Source organism: Dryobates pubescens, chromosome 6 (genome assembly GCF_014839835.1).
Source record: "Dryobates pubescens isolate bDryPub1 chromosome 6, bDryPub1.pri, whole genome shotgun sequence".
NCBI lineage: Eukaryota > Metazoa > Chordata > Aves > Piciformes > Picidae > Dryobates > Dryobates pubescens.
This window is the reverse complement of record NC_071617.1, coordinates 17069473-17092624: the sequence shown is the minus strand read 5'-3', so window position 1 is coordinate 17092624 and position 23152 is coordinate 17069473. Positions and strand designations below refer to the sequence as shown.

The window sequence follows — 23152 nt, the reverse complement described above, 5'->3', positions numbered from 1 at the left end:
AATTCTCTTTCAACTTACATTCCTTCTTGCATAGGTAGACGCAGGCATGTGTCATGCATATTGCAAAATACTATTTCTGATTTCCTGGGGGCAAGAATTTTTGATTTCCTTCCAAAAATACTGTTTTATTAAAGGCCAGAAAGGCCTTTTATTAGTGTATTGCTGCTTTTGGTGTGTAATTAGTAGATGATTATTTTTTGTTAGTAATTGCTGTGGTAATAATCCACAGATTACATGGAGGTATGTTTGGTTTAGAAAACCATTACTGTAATGATGGTATTACTGGCTGGGATGAGACAGTTGTAAATCAACATTTAAATTTGCTACTTTGCTTTTGAAAGTGTGCCACTTCCATGGTACCGATCAGAGTAAATTGTAGCTGTTTACTGATCCTTTTTACCTCCCTGATAGCATTCCTGAAGGGATCAGGGTATTTTTATTAAATTAAAAAAAACCCAAACCAACCAACCAACCAAGACAACAAAAAAACCACCAAACAAAAAACCCCACATTGCTGAATTTCTTACAGATCAAAAGTACACCCAGTCTTCAACAGCTCATCACTGCGACCCCAAATGACAGCGAGATTCTGACCGAAAGGAATTGCAAGGAGGAGGAAGACATAACAACCAGTCCCACAAGTGATGCAGTTTTCTGTGATGGAAGAAAGCATGTAAGTTAAAGGGTGAAGCAGGACAGAACAGGGTATAACAGTTAAGATGTCAAAGCTGTGTGGGAATGGATAGAAAAGCTAAAGTCTTGTGCAAAGCATGGGTGTGTTTTGGATTATCTTACAAAGTAAAGGAAAACTTATGCTTGAGTTTGTATCTGCTGAAAGACTGACTGCCTTTGACCTGGTCCTAATAATTACACTGTGAACTTTTGCAGTATAAGACAAATCAAATTAATAATGGATAATTGATAGATGGATGCATCCATTAATAATGACTAATTGATAAATCATCTTCCTCTGAATTATGCAAATGCAACTAACATTCCTCCTATTTTATGTGGGGTTTGGAACATGGTTCCTTCTAACCTAGTAGCTAGCTTTTTCTTTTAAAACTTCATTTAACAGTAAGGTTTTGGTATTCTGCAAGAACTGTGGTAATGGAAATGTCAATGGAAATGTCAGTGGAAATTCAAATGTCAGAATGTCAATGAGTGAATGAAGAGAAAGCTGCCAGTGACAGAAGCCAAAGGAGCTGTTCGTAGCAGTTTGTAGCAGTTCACAGGTTTAGGGGATGGCATTGACTCATCCTCTGATGTATGGTATTTTGAATACCACAAATGACAGAGAAGGAAGCCAATTATAAATTAGTTCAGCACATGCTTTAAAGTCTCTGTGATTAGCTGTGAATCCTAATTTCTATGTATTAGTGATGAGGTTAACCAGAGGAAAGTATTCAAAGAATCCATGACTGATGTAAAAAAGGGAACTAAAAAGACCTTTGGGGAATCAAAATTAAACCAACCTGCTCACTTTGCAGAGGAATACAAACAGACAAAAGGACCTTGGCATTCTCTTACAGCTTACTGTGCTGTGGAGTCTGAGGTATTAAACTGACAAATGGATAACAGTTTTGGATGACATTTTTTATTCTAGTGACAACTGTTTGAATTAGGCATAAAAAATGAAATATTTTCTACTATCTTATAAACTGTAAAGTTCCTTTAAGCCTCCCTTTATGATTAAGTGTTGATGACTACTCCATGAAAATGTCTTCCATAATACCAGATGGCATTGCTTTAAGTTGTGCCAGCAAGAGTGCAATCCATGAAATCATTCCTAAATCGTTGTTCACTGACTCAGAAAGGATGAGTGATTTCTGATTGAATGTGTGTGACTCCTGATTAGGTGGGAGACGTATGTGGTGATACTCCAAACATCCTTAATCAGGACACCTATCCAGCCTCTCCAAGTAAGGGAGTCTGTCAAATAATTATTAGGGACCTTTGCAGAACTTTTTTAGGACATGTGAGCTATTTTGAGAAAATTATGTTTGTGTTCCTCTGTTGTGAAGGATTTTGGTGGAAAATAAGCATTTTCTAGTTAGATGAATAAAAACATGCCAGTGAGTGAAAGACAAAAGCTTAACAAAGCTGCAAAGAGGATTGATTGCTCTGATATATGTCTCATGGAGGGAGCAAGATCACATGCAGCAAGCACCAGGTCAAAACAGTTCTAATACTTCCTCAGTAAGCGCTCTGACCCTTCTTTTGTCAGGCTTGTATGCTACTTGGAGCTTATACGATGGAGTAGATAGCTGCTTTAGTTAAGCTGTTGGTGTGAATTTAGAAATGAATATTTGGCAAGCTGCACAAACAAGAACATCTGCATGGAAGAGAGATATGATCTTATAAACACGGTTCTGCATTCTTACCTGCTGGGTTGTGCAAGGCAGAACTCCTTGGTTAACCAGTCCTGTGTGGGTTGGTGTTTAATTTCCAAAGGGAGGAGTGATCTAACACAGGTATTTTATTAATCTTGGGAAATATCAGATAAAGTACAATTGTGTCTTCATGACATAGGCTATTTAAAAATCTTTCTTGGGCTCACTTTAAAGAATTATAAATGAATGGAGACTAAACTACTTTGAGTTGATAGTTTGCTATAAAAAAGGCTATGTAGTACTGTAAAGCTGCATGTCTCTGCTGGGCCACAGGAAGTGATATAGTCTCTTCCTTTACTGTATTTTCACATCCTCCATAAATGCTAGACAAAAATGCTGTTTATTGTATGTGGATGGACAACCCCCAAACCTTTGCCCCATAGGTGAAAGCAGATGAAAGGAAAACAAGGTGACCGAGGTGTGCTAGGAAACACCTTTATGCACTGGTTCTTTGCATTCATTCTTTATGCAGGACAGCTGGTTCTTTGTATTTGAGGCTTTCTTGAATGGTCTGCTGGGTTACAAAGAGTGTAATTTTCATATGAAATTGAGACATCTTGTAGAGTATTTACTGGATGTGTGAGGCCACTTTTGTTTCTTTTAATACTTGATAGACCCTAACATCTCAGTGGTGTACCTTGCTGTGACTTGTGTATTAAAAGCAGTCTAATTCCATGTTTTCTGTGTTCTTAGATTTCAGAGTTCTTTTCTCTTTCTTCCTTTCAGACAGTTACCCCATTTTTCTCATGGGAAGCCACAGAGCAATTTTAGTCAGAGACAATGTCTAGATTTCAATGTTACCTGAGAAAGCATTTTCTTGGCCTAGAGAGCTTGTGGAAGAGTAAAAGACAAAGCAGTGGAACTGCATTTACAATCATAATTTTCAGGGCTGTTATGGAAGCCACAGAATATTTTATACAGGTTATCATAAATCTTTGTGATTGCAGTGGCTCAATAGTCATGTTTGCAAAGAAACTGACCTTTGGGGGAAATAAATACTTATTTTGTCCTGGTTTGATATGAAGCTACTTTTCCCCCAAAACTTGTCTTTCCCCAGGGGAGTTTGTATAGCCTCAATAGCACTTGCACTGAGTCTGGCAGTTTTGGCAAGGCTGACATCACGGGAGAAATACAGTTTGCCATAAGATACATCTTCAAAGCTTGCATCTTAGAAGTTTGCATCAAGGGCTGCAAGAACCTGGCTTACGGAGAGGAGAAGAAGAAAAAGTGTAACCCGTAAGTATTTCTGTAGAGAATGAGTAGAAGGCAAGGCAGCTGTTCTGTTTTTAAGATCCTTACATATGCTGTGATTGAAATGCATTGACGTGTGATGGTGTGCCACAGCAGCCCTTTCAGAACATACAGCACGTGTACCAGCTCTTTTCACATACATGCACCACACCAATGGGTTTCCATTCTGACCATTTTCTGCTGCTAGTTGTCCCTTTCCCCGCATGTGAGCAGGCAGTTGGATATCTGTGTTGGTGCTCAGTACCTTTGGATCTAGCGAGGAGCTGTTCAGCTTTTAGCTCTTACGCTGTGCCTGCAAAATTAATTTGTAAGTGGCTAAAAGGTGAGGTGGTGTGTTCCTGACTGATCTGCTGACTCACAGTGGGTCACTGGCTGACTGCTAGACTATTTCACTCTTTTCATCTTCTGTATAAAGAATAGAAATTTCAGCTGCTGCAACACATTTTGGAATCTAAAGCTGTTTAAGAATTAGGTATTATTTTAAGAAGAAGAAATATCTGCTTCTGTGGGTAAAATGTGCCACAGAAACTCATGGTTGGTGGTTTGTCTGTTTATTACCAATTGATCCTCTCTGACCATGCTGCAACTATTCACAGAAAATCACCAGGTAGAATTCCTAACTACCTGTTACTCCCCCTGCTGTCACACTGTGTTTGAGGAAGTTCTTTGCAATGAGGGCAGTAAAATACTGGAGAAAGTTGCCCAAAGATGTGGTAGAGGCCCCATCCTGGAGACAATCAAGGTCAAACTTGATGGGGCCCTGAGCAACCTGATGTAGTTAAAGGTGTTTCTGTTCACCTCTGGGGACTTGGACAATGTGACTTTTGAGTCGCCCTTCTGACCTAACATGTTGTACAATTCTGAGCTCTTGATTGACCACATTGGAGTTGCAGTCATCTTCACCCAGAAGGAACATGGCTTCTGTGCATCTTGTACAGGGTGTTCACAAAGATGAACTTGGTGACAAAAGGAGCCTTGCTGGGATAGCAGCTCCTGAAGCAGGGCAGTTTGGGGGCACTTCAGAAGTGCATCAAGGTTCTTTAAGTCCCTTGGTAATTGAGCCAGGCAAACAGCTGCAGAAAATGTGAAAGGCAGTGTGGGAAGTGCTGTGTAGTGAACACTGTATCTTCTGTTAGTATATATTTATATGATTGCTGCTGGTTTCCAAACCAACAGAAAAAGTGCAGCCACTGTACTCATTCAACATGCTTGCTGAAAAGCAGACTTTTAACTGATACTTAAAACCTGTTGTGAAATATTTAGCTTGATTGATTTGGAATGACAGAGCAAGAGGCTGAAACTTCTACTACCTGAATAGTTTAAAAACTAGTTTTACCTGTGGGTGATCTCTAAGTTCTGCACTGTCAACGTGACACACAGGGATTCTTGTTGTCTGTCGGCTTTTATTGAGAAAGGATAGAAATCACAATTTGCCATTTTATTGCTTGGAAAGTTACAAAGTCAATAAAGTTGCTTAAGAACGAAGAAAAAACTTCTCTTCATCTAATGAATTTACAAATCTTCCCTTTTTTTCTCTCCTCTTTCTCACTTCCTTCTTGTCATTTCCCATGTATCCTTCTCTCTGTCTACAAGGTATGTTAAGGTTTATTTACTTCCTGATAAATCTCCTCGGAGCAAGCGGAAGACAGCTGTCAAGAAGAGCACAGTGAATCCAGATTTCGATGAAACTTTGAAGGTACTGTTTGCAGTTGTGTGCTGCTGTGTGTGCTTTTCTCTGGTAGCGTCTCCTTTTGTAATGGTCAATCCTGCAGTTTCAGAACTGTCCTGATGGGGAAAAATCTAGGAGTCACTGATAAGACTAATTTTTTAAATTACCTTTTTCAGTCCAAATAAGAGAAGATGTTTTTGGAGTTACAATAGTAAGCTGTAGATGATTAGAAGAGTCTGCCTTTGTCCATGAAGGCGGTAACTGAATTCCACCACCTCTGAAACGTTGTCTGCTTCCTTTTCCCTGTGCAACTGATGTCAGGCCGTCTCTTTGCTGTGTCGTATTTCAAACATTATTAAACCTCCCAGAGAAAAGCACTTCTGATTTTAATTCCTTAATGCCTTGTATTAATACTTCTTGCATCCTGGTAGGAGCTCTGAGTAGAAAATCGGAGGCATTATCCTCACTTCACAAACACTTAATGAAATGAGAAGCTGAAGCTGAGTACTGACAGCTGAGAGAGGCTGGCTTGGTTTGGTTGTTCACAGCTCCAGTTTTGTACTCAGATCATTACAAACTCCCTTTTGTGTGCAGAGGCACATAAAATGATGAGTTCTTCAATGTTGTCTTGGGAGACATACAGAACAAAGCCAATGGAGGGACAACTAGTGTTTTTGCTCCCTTAACTACAAAAATCTTCAGTGTTAGCCCCATCTTTCAGCGTGTGTGAACATCAAGAATTTGTAGTAAGTGAAACAGGCAAAATGTTTGAAAAGAGCATTACTGAAGTTGTGTATCAACAACCAAAAAAAAGTATGTCATGTGTACAATTCTCATATAGCCAAAAGTCTGTATATAAAGTTGGGAGAAAAAAAGAGTTGGAGTAATTGGTCTTAATTTTAGAGTCCCTTTTCAATGCCAGAGCTGCACAAAGCTGATAAAAGGGAGAAGGAGAGCCATGCCTGAGCTGGCTGCATGAACATTAAGGGTAGTTTAGTTAGAAATCTTTTAAATTGGTTTAATTGTTAGTTTCTCCAGAGTAGCAAAAATAGTCAAAAGAGTGTAGCCTAGTGCAAGTAAACTGCATCATAATGCAGAGATACAGCTCACTGGGATTCAGCTGCAAATTAGGGAGGTGGTGGAGTCACCATCCCTGGAGGAGTTCAAGAGGGGACTGGATGTGGCACTTGGTGCCATGAGGTCTGTGGTGACAGGTTGGACTTGATGATCTTTGAGGTCTCCTCCAAGCCTGGTGATTCTGTGAAATTAAGGCACTTGCATTTAGGTAGCTGCATGTGTGAGAGGTGTGCAAATGCTCTTGGAAATCACTGGAGCCCAGGGTGATTCAGGGTGATTAACCTCAAAGCCAACACCCGACTTGTGATTCAGCAGCCTAAATGCGAGTAGCCAGGTCTTTGTCCAGGCCATTGCCTCCAATTTCAATCCAGGTGGATGTAGGTCACCTGTAGGCTGGGTGTCATGTTTGCCAGTTTCATGTCTCCAAAAGAGCTCTGTGTTTGGAAGTAGATCAGGACTTTAATTAGTGGTCATCCAAATTACTACATTCCCCTTTCTGCATTCAGTAGATGTCCACTGACCAGAGCATCTTCATGGAGTCGCCATCATTGGAGGTTTTCAGGAGAAGACTTGATGGGGTGCTTGGTGCCGTGGGTTAGTTGTTTGGGTGGTGTTGGATTGGTTGATGGGTTGGACGCGATGATCTTGAAGGTCTCTTCCAACCTGGTTTATTCTATGTATTCTATTCTATGTATTAGGTGTCTGAATCTTGAACTGGCCTCCAGAGCAGCCAAATTGTGCTGGGAATGTAAAAAAGGAGAAAAAACCCCACAAACCAACAGCAAAAAGGGTCAAGAATTATTTCAAGTTCTGAATTACTAATCAAAATCTGTAGCAAGGCAGGGCAAGGTATTCCTGGAATGTTGTTTCATATTTGGATAAGGATGATTTAGCATTTAAGCAGTGGAGTAACATGCAGATTAGGAAGCACATTCAGACAAGACAGTTCTGCGTCCAGATGCCTTCAGCCATGCTGCAGCTGCACGTCCTCTGAGCGCAGGCCTGTGTTCATCCTCTGTGTTGCTTTGTAACTGCTGTTTATCTTTCTAGTACAAGATTGAATACGCCCATCTGGGAAGTCGGCAGCTTCAGATCTCGGTGTGGCATGCAGGAGCACTCAAGCACAGGGTGTTTCTGGGGGAGGTGGTGATTCCACTGGCAGCATGGAATTTCGAAGAGAACTCAGTGCAGTTGTTCAACTGGTACCAGCTCAAACCCAAGGTGATCCTTCGTTTTTCTGCTCAGTTGCATCTCAGGAGCAAGGTGTAGTGCCCATCTGAGATCACGGAAGGAGAAATGCTGTCAATACAGCCTGTTAGTCAGATGTGTTGCTGATGTCAATAAGCTGCCAGAAGGATGTGGAATAGGATGGTTGCAGTGATGCAGATTTCTCTATGTCCCTTTCTTCAGCTTGAAAAGCTTGAAGATGATCTTACACAGCACAATGGTGAACTCCTTGTGTCTGCAAGGCTGTCAGTACCAGGCTGCCAGTCCCAGTTTGAAGGTATGAAATGTTTCAGCATACATGAATCCCTTGCCTAGAAAAGAACTGAGATCAATGAGAGACTGACAATGTGTCCATCTAATATTCCTGTATGTGGTTTGTTACAGCCATTGTGAATAGTGGCTTGTGTTTGAAATTAGTTAAAATGCAAACGTTTGCCAGCTTCCTCTTTTTGTTCAGTCTAATGCCAGCAAAAGCTGCACATTTATGATGGCAGCACTGTGATGCATGCAGCTGACCAGCAGACTCACGCCTCTCATGGTGTTGCCAGCAGACATTCTTCTGGAGACGATGTGGCTATTTTACTGCCTAAGGTAGAGACTGCCAATATAGGGAAAAGGTGGAAGGGAAAGGGCTGCAAGGGTCCCAGAGCAGAACACTTGGTGGTTCTATTTTAGAGAAATTGTTTCCCTTAGTAGGTATTAGGTTCAAAATGTGCAGTCAGGATTCAGTTTTTGGTAATGAAAGGTACATTAAATATTGCTGTAGTGTGTCAGAGCAGGCACCTGCTGGTGGAGTAAAATAAACACTTTGTGAGGGAAGGATAAGGAGGACTTCATTTTCCTTGCCTCACTGGATCATAGTGCTTCAGAGGTTCAGGCTCTACTAATGCTCTTTGTCAGGACTGTAGCAACACGTAGAGCTGAACTGGAAGACCTAATTAGTTGTTAGGATAATTTTGTTCCCTTCTCCAAATGATTTCAAAATCACCAAGTTGCTTGCTTCCATTTTTCCTCCATGTGCATGCCTGTGTGTTGGGCTGCTGCTTTGTAACTAGTGCTGTAACAGAGGAGCAGTATCATACCAGGGTTTGCCTTTCTCCTGCTTCTGGCTTTGTTTCAGAGAAACACTTCTGTGGGTACTGTGCTGTGTTTACTTTTCACAAACAACAGACAGCTGTCTTTGCAACAGGGATCATAAAGCAGCCTGCTATTGTGTGTGTGTGAATCCTACGCTGTACAAGCAGGTTAAAATCTTTGAAATTATCCTAATACAGCCCTCTGAGTCCTTATCTTGAGTGCTGCTGCTTAGGCATTTTCCTACTTACTTATGCCAGCATCTTAAGCTCTCAGCTGAGCTCACTGTTTTTTTCATGTGATAAATGCTCCTGTTGCAGGAAAAAAAGGCCAAGCAGTTCCCAACTGCCAGCTTCAGCTTATGATATTTGGGGCCAAGAACTTGCCTGTGCTGAGATCTGCTGGCACATTGAACTTATTTGTTAAAGGGTATGTATGAGGCCTGATGCTTCACATACAAAATGTCACACACATGCTGCAGCAGTGTATGTGTTAACATGGGGTTTGATCGTGGGACTGGAATATGAGAGTGGCGTTGCCCACACTCTCAGCCAGCCTTCCCTGTAATGGTGACATTTGGGTGTCTGCACAACAGCAGCACTCAGCAGGGTGGTGACAGGTCCCACCTGCTCTTTGGGTCTGGGTCCTGAATAGAACTTAAGAATTTACTGATGTCATTACCATGCAGAGCTCACTAGTTTGAGTATCTGCTTGTAGATACTAGGAGAGGAAAAAAAACCAGAAGACAGAAATCAATAGGGCATTTCATTCCTATTTTCAGCTGTGCCCTTGCAGCATTATTTATTTGGATACAATAAAAGGAAACTCTCATATTCTCCATTCTAGACATGTTAGAAGATGAGAGACCAATGCACTGAGTTAGCCTGTATGTGGGATCATTTGACTTTCCTCCTCTCAGGGATCAGATGCCTTTGGAAGTATATACTGGAGTACACTTAGGACATCTCATAAAGCCATTGCTGTGGCACCTGATTTCAGTGAAATGGGGGTGCAGCTTGTCTTGTGAAGGGCAGGTTTCAAGCAGCATTGAATAACAGATCAGGGAGTAAAGATGCCTTCATCAATCAGTGGCAGCAGAGGGAAAGCAGATCAGAAGAGCCTACTTGCACCCAAACTGAAGGCAGACAGAAAAAAGTGCAAATCTCCAAGTAAACATACTAGCACCATGTTCTGTCTTGCGCTTAAGGTGAACTGGTTTGCTATGTAAGGCAAACCAGATGGGCCTAGTTGATTATTGCAAAGATTCTGTTTTCTGGTTGGGAAATCAGTAACCTTGCTGACCTCTCATTGTTTCTGGGAAAGCTGTCTTATCCTTCCAGACCAAGCAGAGGTAAAACAAAAGTCTCCTGTCCTGAAGAGAGAAGCCTGTCCCCAGTGGAAACACTTGTTTGTCTTTGATGGTGTTACTCCAGCTGAGCTACACCACTCATGTCTACACTTGACTGTCTGGAACCAGTCCACTTTCAGCTCAAGTGACCAGTTCCTAGGAGGAGCCAAGCTTGGTGCAGGTGAGTTATCACTGAAAGTTGAAGGTAATTGGGGAAAAGTTCATTTAGTTTACATTGTGCCTAAGGATATTTACACTGTGCCTATGTATACACCCCAGGCTGTGTCCTAAGCCACTTGAAATATTGTGCTTTGATCCTGCAAGAACTGAGGCCTGTGTTTTAGTTCAGGTCACTGGGAACTTTCAGGAAAGCCCTTTGTTAGCATGGTAACTTTGAGTCAGAGCCTGGCCATGCTGAAACAGGCACAGAAAAGTTGGGTGGAGTTAACTCATGTGGAGCTCCATAGGTTTATTTTTTTGGAGACTTGTTCCATGAGCTGTTCTCTATGAATTTGCTAATTTTAAACAGTTCCCAAAGGAAGCACAACTAATGAGCCCATAGACTACAACCTTGCTTATATTTGTGCTTACTATTTTACATTCACAAATCAATCTGGTCAATGGGAGACACAGAAAGGAAACTCAGAAAGGGCTATTTCATGTGTGAGTTTTGGGCTCTATTGTAACATGAGTGAGCTCTCTCTCAAAGCTGCAGCGTTTCTGAGACACCTGCTGCTCACTGAACAGACCCCATTTAACTGGGAGGTGAGCAGGGAAGCATTGTCTCTTGAACCATGTCCAGTGGAGTCTCTCACCCCGTCTTCCCAGAGACTGTGCTCTGGTTTCAGCATTTGAGATGAAAGGCTCAAAATGATTGAGGTACTCACGTCACTGTGGCAGGAGCAAGTACTTTAGAGGACTATTATCACTAGTAACAACGCAATGCTGTGCAGGTTTCCTCATGAATTTACTTTGATTTCCCCTCTGATAGAGCAGGGACTACCTGCTTCTGAATGACGATTATTCGAGCCCTAATGTGTTGAAGTCAGCAGAGAGAAGCTGAAGCAGGAGACATAGCAGAATGGCACTTACTAGTATGCACAGTGGCTCCCCTTGCTTTTAGTCATACAGCCAAATACTTTGCTGCTTGCTGAGTTCTTCAGAGTCACCCTCATTTAGCAGTATGTAAAGCAATGCTTCAGAAGTGTAACTGTAATTTATCACAATTAATGCCCTAGCTATAGAACAGCTGAAATTGCTTTAAATGGAAGAAGCAGGTGGTTTGTTATCCAGTCAGCTGGGCAGGAATGGGGTAAGGCCATGTGAAAAGTGAGCTTTCCTTTTGCTTTTTTTGCAGAGCAATCGTGTGGCTCTGCAGACCTTGTTTCTCAGTCACTGCTCCAGTGGCAGGAAGTGCTCTGCAGCCCCAACACCTGGATGGACTTTACACTTGTACTGCATTCAAATAAGGAAAACTTTAAATCATGACAGATTACTGCACAGCAATATTTCCTTCTTTGTCTGGGTTGGGGGTTTTTTGTTTGTTGTTTGGGTTTTTTTACATTCAGGTGACACATACCTTTCGGGTCTGGGAAATGTATACTGCACCAGTGCCTACTGCAGCTTTTGGGAGAGAGTTATGCATCTGGAAGCATGTGACATTCTGAAAGGTTTATTTCTCAAACAGCTAAGGCTTCATTATCTGTGGCTCCAGCTGGAGTGTAAGGTTAGTATTGTTTCTTTAGGAGTGGCAAGCATTGTGCTGAGAAGGCAACAGTAGCCAGATGCTATGCAATTTTCCATTTCTAGGCACAGCAGAAATGCAAATATTTAATCACAATTTTATTAGATACTATAACTCTTAAAGTTACATGCTTTCACTCCTTGTTGATGCTTTGTGCATGTTCAGAGAGAACTAGCTCCTCTTTAACTGCTTGCTGCAGGTCACAGGACGTTAGGGGTTGGAAGGGATCTCTGAAGATCATCGAGTTCAACCCCCCTGGCCAGAGCAGGACCATAGAATCTAGCACAGGTAACACAGGAACACATACAGATGGGTCTTGAAACTCTCCAGAGCAGGAGAGGTGGGCACCTCTGCACTGCAAAACTATTTAGGGTGCCATTTTTTTCACATTACCAAAAAACTTTGTCCTGTGGCAACATGCCTCTCACAATGTGGCTGTATCACGGTGCTTCAAACCTGGGAGTGTGGGGCAACAGTTAAGAAACTTCCTACAACTACATTTATTCTATGAATTGCTGGTCTAAGAAAGCACCAACAAATCTGATCCATGTGGTATACAGCACAGGATGAGAGTTTAGCCAAGGTTATAATTCATTCATGTGAATTGGTGAAGAGCAAGCTTAAGGCCTAAATACTGTGTCAGTTCACTTTGCCTTAGATGTAGCATCACAGTCAGCAGAAACGTCAGCTATAAGACTGTAACTAACTGCTGGTGCTGTTAGATACCTCTAGCCCTTACAGCAAATACTCCCTTTTCTTCCTTTCCAGGCCAGTGTGGCTTTTAAGGACTTAAAGACACAGGGATTCATATGCTAAGCTCAGGAACTAAAAATAGAGCCTGCTTAAGAATCGTTTGACTCAAGTCCTTTGTTACTTTGCAGATCTTTTATTTCGATGTTTGCTGCTGCACATAAAAAACACACAAGATTCAACTCAAGTACAAAGCAGCATAAAAGTTGTAAATGGAAGAGAAGAGCTGACAACATACTGTATCTCACTTTCTAACAGATTTTCAAGGAAAGGGGGGGATTAGTGGGGAAGGAATGGTCACAGAAATGCTCTCTACTAGAGAGAATACAACTGTGATATAAACAAGCAGTCCCTTCATCTTTGGAGTCTGAAACCTTAAATCAAACATTTAAAAAAACATTAGAAAATTTGTTAGAAAAATAGGTGCAGTAAAATTGTATTTACTGGATCAAGTGTACATAACTGTTCTCATTAAGTAAAAAAATGATCTTTACAAGTAATGCCTTACAGCAAATAATCAGCTGGCACTGTGTCTGGCTACAGTATTACTTAAGCATTTTTACAGATGCAAGTGTCATTAAATCTGAAAAGTAACAAAATATACAGAGCAAAACTACTTCCCTTTAAACTAGTATTGCAATTCATGTATTGCATGTTCTCTTATGTATATATATATATATATATAAATACGACACTATAACTGATCAGGAATGAAGCTGGAATGCAAACACAGGGTGTTCGATTCCAGACAAGTACTTGCCTAGCTGTTACAGGAGGAGGGATCAGTGTCCCTGTGCCACGCTTCTGAGCCATCACTGCAGAATTTCTCCAGTTGAGAACTGCAACCAGAAAAAGCCTAATTTCTACACCAAGTAGTTCTGAGGTGTGGTCAGTTCTTGTGAGGGGAAGGAAAGGGGAGGGAAATGTGGGAAAAAACAGGGTGTACAAACACACGTGCACGCATGTACACACAGATACACCTGTGGCACAGGTGCTTGCAAATCCTGAGTTCCACAACCTGGCTTCTCAAGTGTTGTACTTCACTAGTAATACAAGGTCATATGGCACAAAATTCACCCACAGCTGCTTATTTTTAGACCACACTGAATCCAGCACCTGCACAGGACATGCATCCTCAACATGCATGACCTAGTAAAACTTGTGTTGCTTTTAGAAGGATGTGACAAAAGGCCTTTTGGCACTAAGCAAAGGCATGAGCAAGTTACCAGGATCAGTGGTACAAAGAGCTTTTAACTATCCCTAATTTAACAGAAGGTATGGAATAAAAGGGAGATGCAAACACCTCTGGGTTTAGAGCACATTTGTTGTTATACAGTGACCCCTCCTCAGCGAAAAAAAACAAACCACCACAACAACAAAAAAACAACCACAAAACAAGAACACAGCATTAAGATCTGCCTTTCCCACAGTCCTGCTTGCTTGTTAAAAGCATGGTTACATCGCCTCAAACTCATCAATTCTCTGCTTGGTGTTGCCTTGCCGGATCTGGCGCAGCGTCTTGTACTTGTCACGTCCCTGCCGCATGTTCTCTGAGTGGATAATATCATTGTGGGTCCTCTTACTTTCATCTCTAGCCTGGGCCAGCTCATCTGTCAGTGCCTGCAATATCAAGAACATGAAATACAGATTTATGCATGAGAAGCTTTTGGCTCATGATAGTCATGTTGTTTGGTGACAGCTGGCAGTGGTTAGAAGAGTGGGCAGATCAGTGACACGGATGCAACGTGTACTTTCCAGACACACTATGGATGATGTAAGCAATCTCAAAGCCTGAGTGATGACAGTAATCTTCATATACCTTGTCTGGGATTCAAGCTGCCTATAGGGAACTGTAAACAAAGAGAAACTATCATGTTTTGTTTGCTTAACTAAGCAGTTAAGTGACCTGTGTTTCCAGGAATGATGTTTCCATTACTCTGCCTTCCAACACTGTCTTACCCTCAGCTGCTCCTGCACGCGTTCATTCTTCTCTGCTTCAGTGATACGTTTCTCCTCATTGCGGTCATTTTTGATGCCTTCGCTGGAGAACTCCGCGCTGTAGGCAGAGTACTCGGTTCCCTCGTCTTGCAAGTTGTCATGGACATGGTAGTTCACTGGCTCATAGACAGGTGGTGGGGGTGGGGGTGGAGCAGTCATTACCAGGTGTAGCTCCTCCTTTGTCTTTACCAGATCCTCCTGCGCTTCCTTGGCCTTTGGGAAAAGAGTGACAAGTACTTCAAATGCATGCAGTGCTTCACACCGGCTTCATAAACACCTGCATGCCCATCTTCCCAGTTTTTTTAGTCTGCTATAAAAAGCAAGAGAGAATTAAATCTCTGCAGCTGACAGTAATGCAGAACAGATTTTGGTGGTGATGCTATCATCATCCACTGTGTCATGTGCAGAGGATCTGAACGAAGACTTCTTCCAATAAAACAGTCTAGGAAAAACAGTTCTGTACAAAGCTACACTTGCCTTCATCCAGTTCTCTATCTGAAGCCCTTTAGGCTGTAAATTCAGGTTCCACAGAGCAAGAACTTCCAGTCCTAAGTTGGCATTGTTCATGCATCATGTACTAGGCACTCAGCTTCCTTGATGCTTCAGTGGTTCTGCCCTCCCATCTGGCCTGCAGCACTGGTTAGAGCACCAGGCACTGGGTTATTTTGGGGTTTAGTGCATCAAATGATGACGCTCTCCTGACCCAGGAAAGCCACTGGCAACAGCACACTGTCCTTAAGACGGCTGCCAGCAACGCAGCTGCATTTGCAGCATCTTCTCTTGATTTGTGTCATGATTTCAGATACTACAACATGGATTACAATGCATCACTCATGTGCCCCTTCCAGGGCTCCGAGAGGATGATCACATTTTTAGGTTTTATACAGGCTTCTATTTCACATTTTGACTGAAAGCTTGTGGAAGAAGGGTGTTTTGCAGGCATACGGCACATCACCACCACACCGCCCTTCTCCGCAGATGTACAGGTGTTTGTCTGCACGTGTTCAGAAGTCATACCAGGCTAAGCACTGCTCTGCTCAAGTGTAGAATTTTAGAGCAACTCTAAAGCAGATACTTACTCTGATTTGCCATTCTTCAACCTCACTCTCTTTACGCCTCCTTGCCTCTTCAAGAAGTGCAATCTTGGCTGTATACTCTGCAAGCTCTGTAGCCTGTTGAGTAATGAGGCTGGAATTATGACAGCTCTTAGAAAACAACCAAACAAAAATAACAAAAGCAACAAACACCAAAGCGGCACTATTGACTCAGGAAAGACCCAAGTGCTACACTCTAGTGTAATAAAGACTGAATAGAAAATTGATCAAAAAAAGTAGATTTCTCATGAGAGACTCAATGCCACAATGATGCTATCACATAGTCTAGTCCTTCAGTGCACTTTGTTTTTCCCTAGAGAACTCAAAGGGCACAGTAACATACCTTTGTATCTTATCCTAAAAATGACTGAGTCTTACCAGCTGCTCCTGGCTCTTTATCTGGTCCTTAGTTTGCCTCTCCAGCTCTTCCTTGGCCTGCAGAACAGCCAAACGATCAGCTTCCAAGCGTTCCGCTTCCTCCTGGGCTCGTCTCCTTTCCTCCTCCAGCTGAATGGCTCTTTGGATCTGATCCGAGAGCTCTAGAAAAAGATGGATCGATGTGGTTAGTCCACAAATCCAGTCAAAGGTAAAAGGCTACAGAAAAGACAGTCTCTTAGGTAACTGCAGAAGTCACGACAAGCACTTCATTCCAGCTTGCAACATCCCTTCACTGCACTCCTCAAGGTAATTATTGGCATAATGCATCAAGTAACTGAATTCAGAAGCAGTCAGCTGCACATTATATCTTCTGCAAGATATTTGCACTGAAGTCAGTAACGCTGACACGATTTACAGGTTACTGCAAGGAACAGATGTTGCTGTCTCCTATCTGCTCCTCTGTGCACTGAAACAGAAGTTTCCATTTCAATGGAAAGTGAAATGGAAAAGTACTTGTTCCCCAAGTACTACTCTGTTAAAAGTGCTTGAGAGCTGAACTCTTGCTCGCTGCTGGAAAAGGCTATGCCTCTTGGCAACAGGGGGAAACAGTTTGTGTCCTTCAGCTCCCAAATACAATCACCAGATTTTATACCTCTTTGATGCTCTCAGTGATCTCAGCAGTGTGTACATGTATTTATCCATAGAGACAGATGTTAGTGGGCTTTGCCAAGCGATCCCAGTGTCACCAGATTTAGGCTGGGCGTAAGCAGCAACCCACAGAACCCTTCTACGGAGTATAACATAGATGGTCAGGTCAGTCAACACAAGTACTTTACCTTTCTCTGCTCTCTGAGTCTTCACCTCATACTCTTGTAGCCTCACCAGCAGTTCCTCCTTCTCCCTCAACATTTGTTCCTTCTCCCTCTCAATTGTCTCCCTTTTCTTCTTTTCATTTTCTAGTTGCTGCCTGTTAGGAACAGATTTTATGCTTGAGTTTCACTTTCAGACCTAAGCTACAGCTAGGCAAGCAAGTTGGTTGGGCTTATCTCCAGGCAGCTCAATGTAAAGTGACCACAACAAAGGACAGAAATAGATAGAGCCTGTTCCTCCATCACTTCAGAATTTTTGCTCAGTTTCAGAAACCCCACTTCACAAAAGCACACATGCTCCCAAGTGAAGGTTTTTTCCCCTTACTCCCAACCACCCCACGGTCCCACACATAAGTCAGATCCTAACACTCCGGAGCCAGGAGAACCACACTGCAGGTGTGCACCACTCGCACATTTTCTTGCAAGTCTCAAGACCGCAAATGGGACAGCAGACTACATAGCCACAGGTCTGAGCAAGCAAAGTAAGGCCTTTAGTCCCACTGCAGGATATCCTGAGCTCTAAGCCAGAGCTCTAGGGCCAAGCATATGCCTTATGGACACAGGACAGGTCATAGTCTCACCTAAGCAAAACCCCTGTTACTGCTCTGCAGTTACAGCTGCCCACTGAACCCTGACAGCTTGGTGTTGCTTATCCCTGCCACCCCATTCCCACTGCCCGTATTCAAGCTCACCTTTCCAGCTGTTTCTGGTGCTTCTCCTCCCGAGCCTGGGCCTTCATCTGTTGTACCTCAATGGTGTCAGGCTTCCTGCGCCGCATATACAGTTCGTGGTTGCCCATGCAGAGCTGCAGGATTCTCTTGTTAATTCGCAGACGAGGGGCATAAAACACAAAGTCCTAGAAGAGAGACACCACACAATCAGTTTTCTAAGCAAGCTTCCTCTTCTCCCAGCTATGTGCAGGCAGATCAGCCTGCTTGGAGATACCGCAGATGCTGTGTTGGCAATTAACTCAGACTTCCAGTAGTGAGTAATTAGCTTTTACTGGGGACCTCCAGTAGTGAGTAAGTAGTTTTTAAGCTAGCATATATTTGGGACTACAAGACAGGAGTGTGAAACTAAAAATGCATTGCAGAATATTAGAGCTTGACCTATTTGAATTTGAGTATTAGAACTTGACCTATTTGAATCAAAACACCATCTGAGTTTTCAGAGAAAGAAGAAATACCTGCCAATGTACTTCCTCTCCATGACATTTCCTACTTAAGCTGACCTAGGCTGTTGCAAGAATGTCAAAGGAACCACCCAAAAATAGAGGTTATTTTGGCTATTGGGCTGCAGGAAGTAACTAAATACAAGATATTCTAAAATCTCTGGTTCAGCAAAAAAACAAAACAAAAAACCCAAACAGCCACACTTCTTATCTCTTAAAAATGTCTTGGTTTTCAAAATTCTTACTCAGATTTTTCTGAGTCCACTTAGACCACAAAGCTCTGCCTCTCTGTGCCTTTCTGTACTATGCGAACAGTGACAGGAGCAGTGGGCAATCTGGCACGTAGCCACCATAAACCAGTGCCCGTGTCTCACTGTGAGCAAGCGGTGAAACTGAGAAGGGGCTGTGTAATTTTGCATGGCAGCAGTGATCATGGTTTTTAATTGCCTGAGATGATAAGCACAAGTTGTGGCTATCTATGGGAAAACCAGAGGTCACACTAGAAGCAGTGAAGAACTCTCCAAGTACTATTAATATGACCACGAACATGCCAACAAAGACTTTCTTCAATGCATTTTCCTAATTCACCCACTGACTGCAAAGAGGCAGGCAGCATGCTGTGTTTTGCTCCTGCACTAAACCCTGCCAGAGCCACTCTGAGCTGTGCAGGTGTGACACTGCAAGCTGTACCACTGAGCTATTCACTCGACCTACTACTTCTGAGAAGCAATTTTAAAACCAAACTGTTTGTATGCATTGTGATGTACAGAGCCTATCCTGAGGCAAGGTTCTCTTTGCATGAAAATAAATACTGAGGGCATGGATGGTGGTTGCCTTTGTCATGTAAGGCCATAACCAAAGGACTAAAGAGTCACATCAGAAAAGATTCCCTTTTGTTCCTCATTCCCAGCTTCCCCTGCTCTTGCACAACTGGGTCACTGCAGGTTGGTATTTTTGAAGATAACGTGCTGGAGATACTGAGCATGTGGCCAGGCAGGCCTAGGAATTAAAAAGCTTACTCTGGGCAAGGTGCCACAAGACTCCACTCATCACATTAGTGTCCGTTTCAACACTGACATGTAGAATCCTCCAAAACAAAAAGGGAGATTCCGACCCACATCTTGGGTGGACTGAGTTATGCTGCTGTGGTTATGATACTTGCCTTTTGAAAAAGAGGCACAGGCTTGCAAAAACACCCACACAATTCCCTGAATGCTCAGAACTAGCATCCAGGTAAGTTCTTCTTTCAGGCACAGTTTTAAACACAACCCTGCCCAGGGAAAGGAGAACTGATGAAGGAAGGAAACGTAACTGTGGATTTCAATGTTAACTCTTTACTGTATCAGCCTCTTCCAGGTCTCCCATTTCAGACTCTGTCAGATTTGCTGTTGGGGAACAGATAGAAAGCTGTAACCCATAAACATGAGATTAAATGGAATGTGTAGAACACATGCAAGAGGGTCTCCCATTGAGAGAAGCATGCCTGACAGACCAGCTTTCTACCTCTCTGAAGTTTTTGTTGACTTTCACCAGCAGCATGGCAGAAAGAAGCTCCTCTCCCTGCAAAGCTGAGGTTGAAAGCAAGCCCTGCATGACAGTGTGCATTACTGTCCCCCAAATTACTGGGAGGCTCTTCTCCTGTTAAAGATTGATAAGGTGTCATACTTTGCCAAAGCCAAACTGCTTGTTATGTCTCAGGGCTGTCCTTACCCACCAAGGCCAAGTACTGGGGTGGGGGCAGAGAATAAGAAGAGGCCTTTCTCAACTATTCCAACAGTTTCACAAGACTGGCAGGATGGGATCCACCTATACCAGTTATTCCGCTTCAGGTTCGCAACAGGTCAAAGCAAGTTGCTAATTCTTCACTAAAATAACTCTGCAAATACATTTCCAAGTATTGAAAAGGAACATTCACAGACAGTTACATCTCAATTCTCCACAGAAGTCACATCCCTACCATTGAGGAGTGCAATGCTCAAGGTCAATGAACACCATGGTCCTTCACTAGCGTAGAAGTGAGCATTAAAATGGAAAGCCGTATGTATCCATGTGGTATTGCAGTAGTGTTTCCATGACTTCTGTGTGTGGTTTTTTTAAGCATAAACAACAACAACAAACCATTTACACACCAGTTTCCATGCCCTGAAACAGATGGGTCCCATGGCTACACAGAGGACTCACAGAACTAATGCAGAGTCTCACATATAATCATGAAGCTAGTTTGCTACCAAAAAAAGGACTCTGCAGTTGTAAAATCCTTGTCTTTCTCCACGTGAGATTCCACCACACAGAAAACCTGGTAGCTTTAAATACACCCTAAATAACTAATGCTCATTTTGCATCCTAAACACCTGCAGCTTTTTCCTCTCCAAAGACTACTTTAGAGATGAACCAGTATTAATTAGGAATCTATTTTAGGTATACTTACTGGTGCTTTCTTATCAATAGGCTTTATAACAAACTTCTTGTCATTAAAAGAGATGTTCCTGATTTCGCTCCAGGGGAACCCAATCTTTGGAGTCAGTCTGCAAAGAAGAGAAATTTTTATGAGAAGCTGCAATGAACTCCTTCCCCCCACCCCACTTTTAAACAGGCTCGGTGGAGTGCAACACTTCACACAGCTCTCCCAACAACAGTAGCTGAGCCTACCAGGGAGGTAGGAAAAGAAGTGTCCCTTACAGTCTTCTCATTTTGGTCAGCCACTACCTACTGACTGCTGGCTACGCAATAGGGATGGACTCTGCTGAAGCTGAACACTCAGCTTGTCCAAACGTCACCTGCTTTGAGCTCGTTTCTTTAAAATCGGGGCCTAAAATCTGTGGTGGGCAGACTTCAGGTATGTGTGCTGTGCTTCCCAGAGGATTCTTGTACATCACGGAACACAAAACAACATGACTCAACCACTCCACTCTACTCCATTGTGTTACAGCTAGCACAGTTACTTTCATGCTGCCTTCAGTTCTCAAGTGCTGGGCAGGCAGAAATACAATTGGTTAAAGCAGATTTGTCTTTTGTTTCCCCCCCAGACTGTAGGCAAGACTAGTAACAAAGAGCCCTTTCCATCCATGCAAACTGCTCCTTCAGCTCATCCTACTAGTCACCAAGCAGAACTTTAACATGTTGGTTGTGCAATGAGCTGCACCCCACGGTGTTCCCCTGATGAAAAGCACCCCGACAAAGCAAAGGGCAAGATTCAGACTCCCAGCTCTTCCTCACTCATTAGGAGTTCACATCTGCTGGTTTAAGATTACTTCTTTAAGCCTTGCTAATTTCTCAGATTCCTGCATACAAAAAGCTTCAAGTTATTTATGAGATCAAATGCTCCTGAGTCATTCCAGCATTTCACCCTTACATACCTGCCCAGCTCTGCAGCAGGTTCTAGTATTACGAAGACTTGCATATTTAACTGTAACCAATTCTTTTTATTCCCTCCAACCAGACAGTTCAATTTTTATGTTTAATACCACATTATCATTCTTTTACTAAGGGAGGGTATATTCCCTAGAGACAGCAGTTAACAAGACTTGTACCTTACATAAATGATACTACTAACAAGACATCTTCTTGTTACTATCTACCTCCTCCAATGTGTCTGATGCACACTGAAGTGCTAGCAATTATTTCCTGCGAATGGTTGAAGACAAGTATTTCGTGTTTACTAGAGAAGCATCTATCAGCATGGTGAACTGCTCAAACTGAGAATTCTTTCTATGAAGCTCATTCATTAAGGAAAAAAGATGGCAATTTTTGAGGATTGGGACTGTCACAGATGGAAAACTACTACACAGCATGATCTTAGTGGGCCCAAGCGTAAGAAAAACCCCACACAAACCTCCTTGATTTAAAATCAGACATCAAGAAAAAGAGACATCCTTCAGAACTTACCATCCCTTAACCTTTAACTGAACTGGAAGATTATGCAACTCTGTGTGTGTGTAACATTAAGTAAGAACTGTGAAGAAAATTACTTGATTAGACTAAGATTAACTAATTACTCCCACCTCTGCCATATTAGCTTAAGTGCTTCAACCCTCGGTACTACAGTTTGATGGACAACTGAAATAATTCACTTCACTTCTGTTGCAGAATCTCCTCTATAGCAAGATGAAAAAAAAACCCACAAAAACCCAACCTTGATAATACCTGGAAGTGGGACACTGACCTGCAGTACAGAGCCTCACACACCTATAGCACAAACTCATTTTCCTCAGGCTGAACTTCAGCAACTAAATCTCTGCCTGTTAACCTTTACCCCAGTCCCCAAATGTTGCACATACAAACCACGGGTTAGGCACACAGGACTATTTTTCTAGTCCCCATATCTGCTTAAAAGACTTAATTATATAGTAGCAAGAGTTACAGCAGAAACATGCAGTTTATTCCAGCACCTGTATTTGTTTTGCAAACGCTCTTGATAGCTCTTTACAGTCAATGGCTGCACTCTGCCTCTGCAGCTCGAAAAACCTGTTTGTGTGGCCATGGTTACATAGCAAGACTTGTCATTCAGGACCCAAGTATTACATGAGCGAAACTACTTCTCTTTCAAGTGACACTCCTTGTTTTCTGGGTGACAGCACATATTAGCATTGCAGGAAAGGCTGCACTTCACTTTGCCATCTTAACAGAAGTTCCAGAGAGTTTCAATTAATATTTGGGGTGCGTTAAAAGCTTTCTGGAGACTAAAATGAAGAACAAATGAAATCTCAGGTGGAGAGGGGTGCAGGGAAGCAATCTAAACAGCAACCTTTCCTCTAACAAACATCTATTTTAACTCTCCTTCAGTTGTGAAGTATTACAGGAGACCAGCAGGCTTAGATATGGCTGTTCTCACCTCCCATTTGTTTATTTATAGATGCAGGCTATCATTTCCCACCTACTATCCAATTTTATGTATATATATAATTAATATATGTAATGGCTTTGTCTTCACCAGAAGGGCTGATTAAAATGATGCACACCTCAGCAAGACCTTGATTTATTCTTCATTCACAGTAACTATATAGCTTAACTCCTCCCTGGATTCTGGGGTGTCATCCAGCTTTGGTTTTGTGTCCACCCCATAATCTGCCTCTTTCAGAGTGACGTGGTTGTACACACAACTATCATAAC

At 42.4% G+C, this 23152-nt stretch overlaps 2 protein-coding genes across 3 annotated transcripts in view; one reads left to right on the top strand and one right to left on the bottom strand.

Moving 5' to 3' along the window:
* Positions 1–11558, top strand: part of SYTL3 (synaptotagmin like 3) — a 28071-nt gene extending 16513 nt beyond the window's left edge. The window contains exons 8-15 of the mRNA XM_009901377.2: positions 530–673; positions 3451–3629; positions 5238–5340; positions 7441–7611; positions 7801–7894; positions 9012–9120; positions 10015–10220; positions 11397–11558. Of these exons, the coding sequence (XP_009899679.1) occupies positions 530–673; positions 3451–3629; positions 5238–5340; positions 7441–7611; positions 7801–7894; positions 9012–9120; positions 10015–10220; positions 11397–11527 (1137 nt within the window). The 3' untranslated portion in view covers positions 11528–11558. The remainder of the gene's footprint in view (positions 1–529; positions 674–3450; positions 3630–5237; positions 5341–7440; positions 7612–7800; positions 7895–9011; positions 9121–10014; positions 10221–11396) is intronic.
* Positions 11559–13871: 2313 nt separating this feature from the next.
* EZR (ezrin) overlaps positions 13872–23152 on the bottom strand; it is a 34342-nt gene continuing 25061 nt past the window's right edge. For both annotated transcript variants that reach the window (XM_054162677.1, XM_009901375.2), the window contains 7 exons: positions 20472–20568; positions 17565–17728; positions 16840–16970; positions 16004–16164; positions 15611–15703; positions 14493–14744; positions 13872–14153 (listed from right to left, as the gene is read on the bottom strand). In XM_054162677.1, the coding sequence (XP_054018652.1) occupies positions 13989–14153; positions 14493–14744; positions 15611–15703; positions 16004–16164; positions 16840–16970; positions 17565–17728; positions 20472–20568 (1063 nt within the window). In that variant the 3' untranslated portion in view covers positions 13872–13988. The remainder of the gene's footprint in view (positions 14154–14492; positions 14745–15610; positions 15704–16003; positions 16165–16839; positions 16971–17564; positions 17729–20471; positions 20569–23152) is intronic.